General features: G+C 37.0%; 1 protein-coding gene across 2 annotated transcripts in view; it reads right to left on the bottom strand.

Moving 5' to 3' along the window:
• Positions 1–15,279, bottom strand: part of COQ3 (coenzyme Q3, methyltransferase) — a 29,485-nt gene extending 14,206 nt beyond the window's left edge. Inside the window, exons 1-4 of one of the 2 annotated variants that reach the window (XM_047102933.1) lie at positions 11,957–15,279; positions 11,126–11,328; positions 4,411–4,537; positions 2,016–2,168 (exon numbers count right to left, since the gene is read on the bottom strand). In XM_047102933.1, the coding sequence (XP_046958889.1) occupies positions 2,016–2,168; positions 4,411–4,537; positions 11,126–11,234 (389 nt within the window). In that variant the 5' untranslated portion in view covers positions 11,235–11,328; positions 11,957–15,279. The remainder of the gene's footprint in view (positions 1–2,015; positions 2,169–4,410; positions 4,538–11,125; positions 11,329–11,956) is intronic. The other variant, XM_047102935.1, reaches the window with a different exon arrangement.
• Between the last annotated feature and the right edge of the window lie 99 nt (positions 15,280–15,378).

Raw genomic sequence — 15,378 nt, 5'->3', positions numbered from 1 at the left:
TTAAGAGTTGCATGCTCTACTGAGTCAGCCAGGTGCCCCAGGATCTTTTATTGCTATTAACATTGACTGACTTATAAGAATAACCTACATAGTGGTTAAGTAGATAATATCAGAATGTTATACAGAGAGGATCAATTTCAAATGAAGTCCAACCCATTCTTCACAGATGGGCTAAAATGACTCCTTTATATTATAATTTAGATCATATCACTCCCCTTCAATGGCTTCCAATTATGCTCAGAATAAAATCTACATTTCTAACCATAACTTATACTTCCTTGGATAATCTGTTTTAGTGTGATGTCTAAATACAGACAGAGAGGGGCGCCTGGGTGGCGCAGTCGGTTAAGCGTCCGACTTCAGCCAGGTCACGATCTCGCGGTCCGTGAGTTCGAGCCCCGCGTCGGGCTCTGGGCTGATGGCTCAGAGCCTGGAGCCTGTTTCCCATTCTGTGTCTCCCTCTCTCTCTGGCCCTCCCCCGTTCATGCTCTGTCTCTCTCTCTGTCCCAAAAATAAATAAACGTTGAAAAAAAAAAAAATTTAAATACAGACAGAGAATAGAGTTATTCTCAAACGGAATGTGCATCAGAATCACCTGAAAGGGTTGCTAAAACACAGACTGCCAACCCCCCAGGGCAGGAGGGCCAGGGCAAGACCTGAGGATTTTGTATTCCTCACAAGTTCCCAGGTAATACTTATGTTGCTAGTCCAGGGCCCACACCTTTAGAACCGTGGATCTAGCCTAACAAAATGATATTTCTACCTTTTTCTTAGTGTTTCAGTGATGTACTAATTCAGGGGTAATAGAAAGGTGATAATATATCCCTTTTGCTTCACTGAGTCTGGATGAACCAGCAAAAAACAATGAAGAAGTTCCTTAACGGCAATCTGAGTCAGACATTCTGTGTCTATAACAGTGCCTTGCTCATACTGGGTGCTCAAAAAATTTCTTTAAAAATTTTTAAGTTTATTTATTTATTTTGAGAGAGAAAGAGAGGGTGGGAGGAGCGGGACAGAGAGAGAGGGAGAGAGATTGAGAATCCCAAGCAGGCTCTACACTGTCGGCACAGAGCCCAATGCGCGGCTGGAGCCTGCAAATAGTGAGATCATGGCCTGAGCCAAAACCAAGAGTCTGACGATTAACTGACGGAGCCACCCAGGTGCCCCTAATAAATAAATAAATGGACAAAAAACCGAATTAACAATTCCTTGATAAATGGAGTCTGATTAACCCTTGTCTTTATCTCCCACAGAAAACTGTAAGTTTCTGAAGAACATGGATTATGTTTCAAATGATGAGTATCTTAGTAGAGTCCCCCAAGCTTTGTACAAGATAAGTTCTCAATAAATATTTGTTGAATTGAATTGTCACAGTAGTATATTCCCTTTATCAAGACTGCCTAGGGGCGCCTGGGTGGCTCATTCAGTTAAAAGTCTGACTTTGGCTCAGGTCATGATCTCGCCATCTGTGAGTTTGAGCCTGGCTTCAGGCTCTGTGCTGACAGCTCAGAGCCTTGAGACTGCTGCGGATTCTGTGTCCCCCCCACCCCCCCGGCCCCCGCCTTTGCCCCTCCACCAGTCATGCTCTGTTTCGCTCTGTCTCTCAAAAATAAATAAATGTTAAAAAAAAATATTTTTTAAAAGACTGTCTAAACATCAAAGTCAGTATAAAATGACCTTGATACCATAGGATCCTAGTTCCTTTTCATAAGGATTTAATTCTAATTAACCTGAAATTGTCCAAAATGCTTCAAGTTAACTAATAAAAGCAGCCTAGATTTTAGGTAATGTTATTAGAAAATTAATGACTTCAAACAATGGACAATGAAAAGAATGTCTCCCTCCAATTTCCAAAGCAAACTTAAAATGGAGCATTTTGAACCTAAGTATAAACCAAGAGAAAAATAAACTAAGATACATATTTTAAAAATATGTATTTTATTTTAAAAATAAAATAAGATACATTATTGAAAAGAATTATATTTTAAAAGACTGAAGAGTTTCTGGAACATTACCTAATAAATGGCACCCTCAGGTCATTCATAGAATGAAGAGGTGCATATATTCCTTGTTCATCCCACCACCTGTGAGCCAGGGCCAGGAATGTTTTTACCTCACTGCTGTCTACAGTGGTCCGAGAAGTACTGTACAGTCTTGTCCAAGGGTACCTAAGAGGTCAAAATAAAGAGCCAGGCAAAAATAGACATTTAAAACAATGTAACAGGGGATATATTATGTAGGCAGATATTCTAATTTATAATTTATTGGATTTTAAATACACGTGTTGCTCATTTTTGATGCTTTAAAACCAAGTTTTCTTATAATCACACTACAAAAAATATATACATATTTATAGACACACACATATATACACATATATATTAATACACATATATATTCACAGATGAAACAAAGTTAATTTGCTTTCAAAGTAAATTACAACAAAAATGGAATGCTACAAAACTTGGCCTTCTAGGTCACATCTAACAGCAATGATGATAATAATAATATAAATAGGAATAGCAGTAATAGAAGTAGAAATAGTAATAGCAGTCATTTATTGTGCACTTACTAAATGCCAGGTACTATTTAAGAACTCCACATATGTCATATGTCATCTTATTTAATTGTCCTGGTAACTCTGTAAGGTAGATACTATTATTACCCCTATTACACAGAAAAGAAAAGGGAGGCTCAGAGAGATTAAGTCAGAGTAGAGCCAGGATCTGAACCCAAGCGCCCCCATCTTTCTTCATTTCTAGTGCTATCACCCTAGTCCAAGCTACTATCGTCTCTTGCTTGAACTATTTATTGTCCTAGCTGTCTGCTAGGAAGCTGCCTGCTTCCTACCTCACCCCCCCACCCCCACCAATCTGTTCTCTGCAATGCATCCAGAGTGTACTGAAATATAAATACAATCATGCTATTTTTCCACTTAAAATGCTTCCATGGTTTCCCAGTGACATGAGGAAAAAAACTCAAAATCCTTAGCACAGCCCACAATGTTCTGAATTATTTGGTCCCCAATTTCTTCCCTCCCCAAACCCACTTTCCACTACTCTACTCACCCTCCCCATTCCAGCCGCATGGGCCTTCTCTCATTTCCTTGCAGGGACCCTACTTGCTCCATCCTCAGATACTTTGTATATGTTCCTGGACCATTCTTCTCACATTCCCTTCCCTCCTCTGCATACCTAATTAATTCCTTTTCATCCTTCAGATCTTAGTTTAGATGTAATGCTATCTAAGAAGTCTTCCCTGACTCTCAAAACTGGGTCATATTTTAACCTCCATATAACTTTGTATTTCTTCATGGAGCTATGTGACAATTTGATTATGTCTCCTCACTAAGCACTACGAGGGCAAGACATGGACTGTCTCACTTACGATTTTATTCCTAGAGATTAGCACAGTTCCTAGAACACAGCTGGTACTCAGGAAACATCTGTCAAATGAATAATCTAATAAAAAAGGCCCAGGAAAGTATAGAATTCACCTAATTTTTTTTTTAATAAAATGGGGTCACACAGGGACTAAATAGGGATCAGATACTCTACCATATTCCATGTCAAAGTATATAACAGGAAAACACTCCAGAAGTTCTTGGGTAAGAAAGAATAAGGTTGTTACATTAGAATAAGTAATGCCTTCCTTTCAAATTTTTACCATGTTTTTCTTCGCTACATAGAGAACATTCTATATTGATTACTTATGATCCTTTTAAGAGTTAAATATCATGCTTATTTAATACTGTCTTATGAATATTACCCTCTTTTTTCCATGCTTCATGAAATAATCAATGTCTAATTTATAATAGGTAACAGCATGTGGTTGGTCAGTTGACTACCAATGATTTCACATACACCCAATTTCAAAGGAGCTAGCTTATTTACAAGTAGACCATGCACTTGGGAAACACAGTTCATATCTTAACTCTATGCAGTATTTTTCACAAGGTTAGAAATTGCTTTATAAAATACAAATACAGAAAGACATTCTTTGATTCAGTCTTACCACCTAGAAACTGTATAATTACCCACCTGATCATATTTATGTTGTACCCAAATCCTTCATGATTTGAAGCACTGCATTATTTCTATCTTGTCACAAATGAGGAAGTAAAAAGTATGTCTCTAGGTAATACAGTCTTACATTAAAAATAAAAGCCATATTTAAATATGGATGAAAAGTACGCATTAGATGCATACTGTATTACAACTTTTCTATAGATTTGAAATTTTCCAAATTTAAAAGTTGTTGGAAAAATGAGAATATTTAAATAAATAAAAGATACCTTAATCGAACCATATACATTATTTCATACTAACAGTGTTTATTAAACACAATCAATACTAAACTATTATTGTACATAATTATGTAAATTTTTGCCACAGGAATGAATAAACTTACCTGTAAATTTTTATTCTATTCAAGCAGGCAAAAGTCATTCTATAGGATTTGAACCACATGATTCTGTATTCACTGAAAACCCATGGTTTAGTCTGTGGAGTCCAACTGAACTGATTCTCTGAATAAACTGAAAACAAAAATTATTAAATAAGCTCTATGCCCAACGGGGGCTCAAACTCACAATCTCAAGATCAAGAGTCACAGGCTTTACCAACTCAGCCAGCCAGGCACCCCTGAAGATAAAAATTAAGTGTCTAGAGAAAGCATTTCACAGTATAAATCCCTGATGGGCAGGGATTACACAACTGATAAACACAACTGATTACAATTGATAAACAAAAGGGTTTTCCCCTTAATTTGGGGTTTTATTCTAAAACATAAAATAAAGTCTTGCATTCTGCCATCTAACTCTAATCAGAAATTTCTGAAATGTAAATTATCAAAAAAAAAGTAATGCATATGTAAAAGTTTTTCATGCCATTCGTTTCTGCACCAGCATTATGCTGCACAATTATAAAAACTCATATTCAAAACAAAACTGTGACCTTTTAAAATAAGGATAATATGAATTCAGAGATTTGTCAAAACTAGCTCAAATTCTGTCACGTTAGCTACATGAAATGGATTCATACATAGGCTGAATACCCTTTACAAAGGAAACACTGTGTGTGTGTGTGTGTGTGTGTGTGTGTGTGTGTGTGTGTGTGCATGTACACATATCATCCTAAAATAATCACTCATACAGTCTATATGTTCAAACTTACACAGAGACCTGCTTTATGAACTAGTTACTCTGCTGCGAACATAACAGTTGTTCAATAAACATTTAGACAAAATAGACCTTAGAGCAAATTACTAGGGACATTATAAAGTTCACTCAAATGATATTTTGACAATGGTGCAAAAGCAGTTCAATGGAGAAAATAGTCTTTTCAATAAATGGGGTTGAAACAATTGGATATCATAGACCAAAAAAGAAAATTTAAACCTAAATCTCACTTCTTATACAAAAATGAACTTAAAATGGATCATTGATCTAAATGTAAAACCATAATACTTTTAAATTTTTTTTTTCAACATTTATTTATTTTTGGGACAGAGAGAGACAGAGCATGAACGGGGGAGAGGCAGAGAGAGAGGGAGACACAGAATCGGAAACAGGCTCCAGGCTCTGAGCCATCAGCCCAGAGCCCGACGCGGGGCTCGAACTCACGGACCGCGAGATCGTGACCTGGCTGAAGTCGGACGCTTAACCGACTGCGCCACCCAGGCGCCCCAAAAACCATAATACTTTTAAAAGAAACTATTGAAGATCTTCATGATTTAGGATTAGGCAGAGAGTTCTTACATCTGACACCAAAAGCCCAATCCATAATAGAAAATACTGATTAAACTGGACTTAAAATTTAAAACTTTTGCCTTGCAAAAGACTCTGTTAAGAAAAACAAAAGACAAATCACAGACGGGGAGAAAATATTTGCAAAACACATACCCCACAAAGAACTTGTATCTGGAATATGTAAGGATATTCTCTAAACTCAACAGTAAAACCCAACTCTCATAAAACAAACAAGAACAACAACAAACGAAGGAATCCAATTATATAATGGGTGTGGGTATACAAAGTGGGTATAGAAAGACACGAAGAGACATTTCATCAAAGAGAAGATACAGATGCAAATAAGCACATGAAGAGACATGAAGTATCAATCGCCATTAGAGGAATACAAATGAAGGCTACTACATGCCTATCATGTTGGCTAAAACTTAATCACCCTCGTATAACCAAGGCTGCACTGGGATATGAAGCAACTAAATCTCTTACATATTGCTAGTGGGAATGTAAAATGATACAGATACTGTGGAAAGCAGTTTAGCACTTTAACCTATTCAAGTTAAACATACACTTGTCATACAAACCAACAATTCCATTCTTGGACATTTATCCTGGAGAAGCGAAAACTTATGTCCACACAAAAACCTGTATGTAAATGTTCACAGCAGCTTTATTCATAATAGCTAAAAACTGGAAACACCAAAACATCCTATGATAGGTGAATTGCTAAACAAACCGTGTTATACCCAGATCATGAAATACAAATCAGAAATCAAATCTGATACAAGAACTTGGGATAGATTTCAAGGGTATTTATTCAATGGGTGGGTGGGGGGGCAATTTCAGAAGGTACATACTGTATGATTCCATTTATACAACACTCTTGAAATGGTAAAATTATAGTAATGGAGAACAGATTAATGATTGCCAAGGGTTAAGGTCAGGGTAGGGTCTGACTACAAAGGAGTAGTATTAGATTTCTTTGTGATTATGAACAGTTCCATATTCTGATTGTAGTGATTACACAAATCTATGTATGTGGTAACACACACACACACACACACACACACACACACACACACACACACAAGTGCATGTAAATGTGGTAAAATCCAAATCAGGTCTATGGTTTAATAATAGTATCATATTAATGTCAATTTTATGGCTTTTACAATGTATTGTGGTTAGGTAAGATATTATCACTGAAGAATTGAATGAAGGGCATATTGAAATTCTCTGTACTATTTTTGCAACTTCTTGTCTTAGAATATTTCACAATAAAAAATAATTTTAAAATTAAAAAGCACAAAAGGGTATACTACAAAGTACCTCGCCTACCTTGCTTTTTCCACCTATCATGGTATCTTGGAGATTTCATAACAGAGCATAAAGAACTTCCTTTCTTCTTTTTTTTTTTTAAACATTTATTTTTGAGAGGGAGAGAGTGTGCACTAGTGGAGGAGGGGCAGAGAGACGGGAGGACAGAGGATGTGAAGTAAAGCAGGCTCTGTGCTGAAACAGAGAGCCTGATGTGGGGCTCAAACTCATGAACTGTAAGATCATGACCTGAGCCAAAGTCAGAGGCTTAACCAAGTGAGCCCCCCAGGCACCCCTCTCTTTCTTTTAGAGCTGCATAGTAATCCATTATATGGTCACCTCATAGTTTATTTAAGCAGTTCCCTATTAATGCATATTTATTCAGATTATTTACAAGTTTTTGCTATTTCCAAAACAGAAGACTGAATTCCACAGATGGGGCGCCTGGGTGGCTCAGTCGGTTGAGCATCCAACTTCGGCTCAGGTCATGATCTTGCGGTTTGTGGGTTCGAGCCCCGCGTTGGGCTCTGTGCTGGCAGCTCAGAGCCTGGAGCCTGCTTCGGATTCTGTGTCTCCCTCTCTCTCTGCCCCCCCCCCCCGCCCCCACTCACACTCTGTCTCTCTCTCCTTCAAAAATAAACATTAAAAAAATTTTTTTAAAAAAAGATTGAATTCCACAGGTAATTTCATATATTTTAAAGAGTACTTGTAGGTAAAATCCCAAGAATCACTGTGTTAAATGGCATGTGCATTTATAAATTTGTAATTGCCACTCATAGATGTTGAACCAGTTTGCAACCCCATGGATAATATCAGTTTCTAGCGCTGGCTTCCTTCCCCACACCAACAGCTCATGCAATGTATTATCAAATGTTTTCCTTTGTTAATCCAATAGGCGAAAAAGGTATCCCAGTGTTATTTGAATTTATCATGAATGAGGTTTAATGTCCCTTCTTAATTTAATGGTGCTGTATCTGAATGTTTGTGTTCTCCCCAAATTCATTTGTTGAAATCCTAACCCCTAAAGTGATATTAGGAGATGGGGCCTTTGGGAGGTGATGAGGGCTCATAATGGAGTCTTCATACAAGACCCCAGAAAGCAAGCTTGCCCCTCCTACCATGTGAGGACACAGGAAGAAGGCTCCATCTAAGCACCAGGAAATGAGCTTTTACCAGACACCAAATCTTGGAATTCCCAGTCTCCAGAACTGTGAGAAATAAATTTCTGTTGTTTATAAATCATCCAGTCTGGGGGCGCCTGGGTGGCGCAGTCGGTTGAGCGTCCGACTTCAGCCAGGTCACGATCTCGCGGTCCGTGAGTTCGAGCCCCGCGTCGGGCTCTGGGCTGATGGCTCAGAGCCTGGAGCCTGTTTCCGATTCTGTGTCTCCCTCTCTCTCTGCCCCTCCCCTGTTCATGCTCTGTCTCTCTCTGTCCCAAAAATAAATAAACGTTGAAAAAAAAAATTTAAAAAAATAAATAAATAAATAAATCATCCAGTCTGTGGTATTTTGTTATAGTAATCAAATGGACGAAGACAAATGGTCATTTATATTTCACGGCTTGTCTTATCATAGTCTCTGAATATTTTTCTCCTGAGCTTTTATGTTTTTTTTGTTTTTGTTTTTGTTTTTTTTAATTTTGTTTTTTAATAGGACCTTCACAGTCTGGAACAAGGTCATTTCACCATTGTCAAAAAAAAAAGTTTGTGCTTCTAGGCCTTTCCTCATGTTATTCTCTCCCACCATTTCTATCCATACTACCTTTTAAGACCCAGTTCAAATACCACCTCCTTTATGACTTTGGGTAGATAAATGAAATACTGTATTAGAGAATTATGTAAACTGTGATATGCATATAAGAATACATAAGGTGGGGCGCCTGGGTGGCGCAGTCGGTTAAGTGTCCGACTTCAGCCAGGTCGCGATCTCGCGGTCTGTAAGTTCGAGCCCCGCGTCAGGCTCTGGGCTGATGGCTCGGAGCCTGGAGCCTGTTTCCGATTCTGTGTCTCCCTCTCTCTCTGCCCCTCACCCATTCATGCTCTGTTTCTCTCTGTCCCAAAAATAAATAAAAAACGTTGAAAAAAAATTAAAAAAAAAAAAAAGATGCCTCAGGAGAAAAAAAAAAACAGGAATTTAAAAAAAAAAAAAAAAGAATACATAAGGTATGACTACGCAACTGAGCATCAGAGATTTTAACACAGTACCTGCTCTGTACTCAGTGATGACCCCTACCTCCCCTTCACCTCCCCTATTTCTGTAAAACTAGCCCCTTGGTCATCAGTATTGCCAGAATTCTCAAGAGCTATAAAAACCACCACATCACACCTGAAAGAAACTGAGTTTGTATTAATAATTAGAATCCTACCAATTCATTCTCTACTTTGAATCTGTGATCCTTCTGGTACTTGAGATTTTAAAGAAATGGAGGAAAACTTCATTTAATTCATTCAAAACATCATTTACCCAAAGCCTATAACATACTACACCGACAGTGTAAGACCTCTACTCTGCCAATATCTTAGTTCCAGTAATCATCACTTATTATCTGGATTACTCTTAAGGTCTCCTTGAGCCTAGTCTTGTCTGCCACCATCTCACTTTCTAGCCATCTGCCAAGTGTTCTTTCTTAAACACAAGTCTGATTATATTGCTCTTTCAGTAATTTCCCACTGTCCTCAAGATAAAGTCAATCTCAGGAGGTTTACATGGCCTTTCATTGACTTGTCATGGCCTGAAAAGTCTGTCTCATCCCTTGCCACTCTCCACCCTCACCTCCAGTCCTCCTTTTCAAGGAACACTTTGCAGTTTCCCAGAAATCTCAAGATACTCAAGATGGACCTTTGCCACTCCAACGACTTCTAAAATTGCCCAATTCCCTCAAGATAGCTTCCTAAATACCTTGTTTAAAAAGTTTCCCTGATCCCAAATATGTATTAGATGCTCCTTTTATGTTCAGTCCCCAAATCTTAAAATATTTGTAATGTATTTTTCTGAAATTCTGATTATAAAAGATACGTTTACTGAAAAAATATATTCTGACAATATATAATGATAAAATGATAGATTACCGCTTCCACCACAGATCACTAATTTTGATGTAGCTCTATTCTCTCTATATATAGTTCCATTTATATATCTCTAAGTTTATAATACATACTGATTTGTAACAACTTTCTTAACGCTATATCCTAATCATTTTTCCAAGTGGACACACATTGATTTACATCAATTTTATTGGCTGCACCATTTTTCATTGTATTGGAGCACCAACTTATCAGGTCTATTGGTGGGCCTGGAAGTTTCCCGTTTTGCCCATTATATCCTAATCTTAGTTTTATTCTAACATTACTTAAAGAGACCTCAGAGGTATCATTCATTAAAAAAAAAAAAAAAAAAAATCCCAGTGCATGGCACACAGTATGTGTTAAATGAGTTTCAGGTAAAGGGTAATAAACTTAACTTTCTGGTTAACACTGGAAGTTAAATAATCAAACGGTCTTCTACAATCATCAGTTTCAGTACGTTATTTTCTTGATCTTACTTGCCAATAAGGGTTGTTGAATTAACCAAAAAAAGTAATATGGCTGCCTTAAATTCTTTCTAAAAAAAAGGCAAGATACGTGCAAACAAAACAAAATACAACGCCATCAAGAATTATGAGACAGCAGAGCTGGTGTCTTCCCGCTGCGGCAAAGGAAGAAAACAAACGACCTTCAGACTCCAGCCAGCACGGAATGGTCGCCGGCTCCGGAGGCAAGGGCTCAACCAAAATGAAAACAAAGGTCACTGGCCACATGGCGGCGGCCCGGGGGCTGCGCCCTCTTTGGCCAGAACCACTAGTCCTCAGATAGTTTTCCCAACCTGTAGGAAGGGCAGGGCGAGAGCCCAGGCCGGACGTTCAACGGAGAGCGCAGGACCGAAAGTAGCTTAGCGGTGTGACCCTGCACGGGGCTCAGCGACAACCCGCCGCCCTCTCCCGCGCCTGCGCAGAACAGCCTGCCCGCCCGGTGGGTTATGTGTGAGGGACCTCCACCCGGCCGACGGGGTTAAAGTGACACTCACCTGCTGACGTGATTAAGCGAGTACTCTCAGTCTGTGTGCCCCGGTACCTGGATATAACCACTCCTAAAAAACGATTCCCCGAGCAGCTTAGCTTGCGGCCTCCCCACATCGTGCGTTAAAGGATCCACCTCTTTTCCGGTCCCTCCCGCAAAAGATCCGCAACAGAAAGGTTCCGACCCACTCTCGCACTGTCTGGTGCCACTCTAAAACCATGGTTGCATTAATGGGTGTTACATATACGTAGGACGATAGTTCCTCTTCACGCTCAACATCCAAATTGTGCACGCAATATAGTAAAACATTATGTAGTAATTATATAATAAAATAGTAAATGTTTCTATTATAAAAGAACTTCAAGTCTCTATTATGCCTATTTCTATATGACCACCTCAAACCTCATGGCCAAAGTAGTCATAGATGACACTACTTCGTACTATGTAAACTAGCTTTTATTCCCGTACAGCTTTATTCCATATTTAACAGAGGTCTCCCAAAGACATTTAGACGATTGTGTGCCACTGACCCTTAGAATCACAAAAGCATGGAAGCATTTCTTTCCTAAGGGTGTAGAATTGCTTCCCCTTTCAAGGCCCTCAAATGTCACAGAGGGCTATAAGTCTAAATTGAAAATAGTTTCAAGTGACCTGACAATATCCTGGACAGGGCATACATTATATAGTAGGACTATTAATCACCCGAGCTAGGCAAACTTCATTGAAAGCTAAAACGGTGAGCAGTAACACTTTACTTCCCAATGTACAAAAGCTCTTCCTTGAGTAAGAGCAAGGACACATTAACAAGGCAAAAAAAAAAAAAAAAAAATCATCGTACATTTTCAACAGGCAGGGTCAATTTGGTAAAGGATTCCTTGAACTAGTGAAATTTACTCAGAAATTTGCTCAGTAATAGTCTTTCACTTAAGGCTTCTTAATAAAATATTGACCTCCTCCTAAGAGTGGCTGCAGATTTCTGTTATGTCCTCTTCAGAGTTCCTCTCTCAGGACACATGACCATCTCTCCAAATGACAGCACAAAGCTCTGGCACAAAAGAACATTTAGCATGTGTTATACTTGTTGGAATGACAGATACAAGGAAAAAGCAAAGTGCAAGTATGATTTTAAAAGTTTTAAAAGCTTTATTTAAATATGCTTTATTTGAATGTACCACTTCCTTGGGCTTCAGGCCCTTCCCCACTACCTTTTCAATTCAACAACAAAGGCAATCAGTGATTTGCCTTTAATACTGACAGGAAACAAAAACCTCTTGAATACCCACCAGTTTGGTCCAGGTAAGCAAAACTAGCTCATAGTACTTTTCTCTGCAAATACCGAAAAGCCTTTTCCAATGACACTTCAACCAGAGTTGTGCTGGAAAGACTAGCAATTGTAATGTGGTGTGTGGCCATTGCTGGAGGTATTTCCCAGACCACTGCTATGGTGTCTCACCCATGTGTTGTAAACCAGCATCTACAATTTCTTTTACCATAAAAACTGAAAATTTACTTAATATTTTGAAATTCCATTTTATAAAAACTTCTCTCTTCCAAATTAAGTGTGAAGTACTACTCCTTTACATCTAATAACTTTATCCCTTTGAAATAATATGCATCAGCTCAAGAGTTTAACTGGTAAATATTCATATTTACACATAAATTGGTAACTCAGGATAATTTCCTCTTTACTTACATTACCATAATCAGAGTGTGGCAGATTTAATCTTTGTATATTTACAGGAAAACTCTAGAGCACATCTGGCAAATCTTTATGGTATAAAATGTAACTCCTCACACATGAGTTATAAGGGTTAATAAAAAGCCTATTTTCTCATTCAGGATTAGACATTACAGCCAAATTCCACTTTAAACTGAAAAACTTTTAAGAGCTAGAAGTATTCAAGACCTTAAAAATAATCTACCCCTTCTACAGTTGAAGAAATTGAAGCCCATTGTGTTTAAATGATTTGTCCAAAATAAATTAAGCAGCAGAGTCAGAACAATTCAACGGATCTAATAATATTTCCATCAAACCATGATTAGTACATTTTAGAAACTTCAACAAATGAAAATAGACTTTAATGTATATAAGAGAAGAAAAATCCGTTAAAATGTAAACGTTTCCAAGACAATATTACAGGAACTTTGGACCTCATACAATTCCTTTTTAAAAATTCCCACATAAAAGAAGAAATCTCACCTACTGATTAATTATACTTCATTTGTTTCTTTGAAGAAACAATGACTTAGACACTAAACAAAAAAAAAAAAAAAGAGACTATGTTTGGGAAGTTCACCTATAGTGTATTATACCATTAGAAACAGATGCTAAAACAAGACATTTTACAATGGCAGAAAACATATACACTGTGATTCCACACCAGTCTTTATTTATATTTTGGGGCCTTCATGAAACAAATCTTGTAATTACCTCTTCCAAGTTACATTTTATTCACTTGATGGTGTGGCTTACCCCGTTCCACAAAAACAAGTATGATTAATACACTAGAAATACTTTAAGAGAACCTCAAGACAGTTTTATTAACCAATTCAGACCAATGATTGTCTCAAAAATTGAAACTGATTTTGTGGTGGTGTCATTTTAGATTTCATAACCAAATTATGTATCTAGTTAACTTATGTGTGTTAGCATTCATATCCCAAATCACGGAAGCCCTATTTTATAAAATCTTACCACTAAGGTAAACATACTTCATTATATGTCAGTGAAGTGATGAATTCCCTAAATTATCCATAAAAATCTGAAAAACCTAAGTATCTAATTATAACACTGATGTATCTACTAATAATCACATATATCATTAGTGTGTTTTAAAAAATATCTACAGATTTAAATAAGAAGCTTGCATATTATGGCAGAGTAATAAAACTGTCAAATACTATTTTTGGCTCTAATCATTTATCTTGCCCAAAAATGTGCATATCATAGCCAACAGAACTTTTCTGTAGAATTTTATTTTGAAAATATTATTTCACCTGAAGATTGATCTAAAAAACATTTTAAGATATGAAAATGTTATACAACTTATCTATTACAAATTAATCTGATAATTAATTCTGCAATTAGGTACACTGTGTTAGCTCACCTACATAAAAAATATTGCACATTTTCATTTTGTCTCCACATGTGACTGATGTCTAAACTATATAGAATTCCAAACTATTTAAAAGTTATTCTGTGAAATATCAACTTTATAAATATCAGAACTAAATGCACTGTAAAACAACCATTTTGGTAAACATGCATTTATTCACAGTTGATTTATTTCCTCTAGATAAATGCATAACTGCTCAAAAGTATTTAAGAACCTATGTAGAGGTACAAGAGCACACTTACAAATCTATTTCTACCTTCATTTTGAAGAAACACTGATCATGGCAAAACTCTGGCTTATTTTAAAATGAACTATTGCTGGTAAGAAGGCATACTTTAAAACTTTCCTGTGACCTGCACCTGCTCTTTTCTTTTTAAATTAAAATTTAAAAGCATTTTTTTTCAGAGAAGTATCTGACAATTGTTGCAAAACTGAATAATCACATAAAACAGACCCTGAAAGCAGTTGAGCATTTAAATGCCTGCAGAGCCTCATTTTACTTGTAAGTTATGACTGTCTTAAATAGCTAGACCACTCACTGATCATAATTGTTAAGAAATTGACAAAACCAGACCATTTTAATGTTATGAAATTGACACAAACCTGCATAATACAGCATTCCTCCACTGAGTTGAGGTCATATTTTAAAAATATAAATAAATATATTGGATTGTGAGTCTTATTTCTGTAGTAACCCAGTGTTTAAAATATGCTTCTAAAACAGAAGTGGATAACTGCAGAATAGAGTTCCAGACTTGACTATGAGGGTCAAACACAACTGTTTCTTATGTGCACTGGCTTGATTGATTCCAGCAATTTCACTGTACAGAAGTAAACCATACTTTATACACAGAGAATATATTACTCAAAAATCCTCAAAATAGGAAGAAAAGTTTAGAAACCTGTCAAATGTTTCCAAATGAAAAGTAAAGATCTATTTTTGGCCCTCTTCCACACCCTTAAAAGTTGGAATTTGACAAAAAAATCCATGGGTACAGTTTACAAACTTTGACAAACTATTAAGTTAAAACCATTTTCTTTGGGGGAGATGAGAGGAAGTACCTTTAAAACCTGTTATACAAAATTCCAGCTGCCTTTTTATAAAAGTACGTTCCTTAGATTAAAATCATAAAATTAAGGTGCA

The sequence above is a fragment of the Lynx rufus genome, unplaced genomic scaffold (genome assembly GCF_022079265.1).
Source record: "Lynx rufus isolate CCGP_SWC_20201006 ecotype Redwood Valley unplaced genomic scaffold, mLynRuf1.p SCAF_6, whole genome shotgun sequence".
Classification (NCBI taxonomy): domain Eukaryota; kingdom Metazoa; phylum Chordata; class Mammalia; order Carnivora; family Felidae; genus Lynx; species Lynx rufus.
Note: the sequence above shows the minus strand (reverse complement) of the source record. Positions and strands in the feature narration are given on the sequence as shown.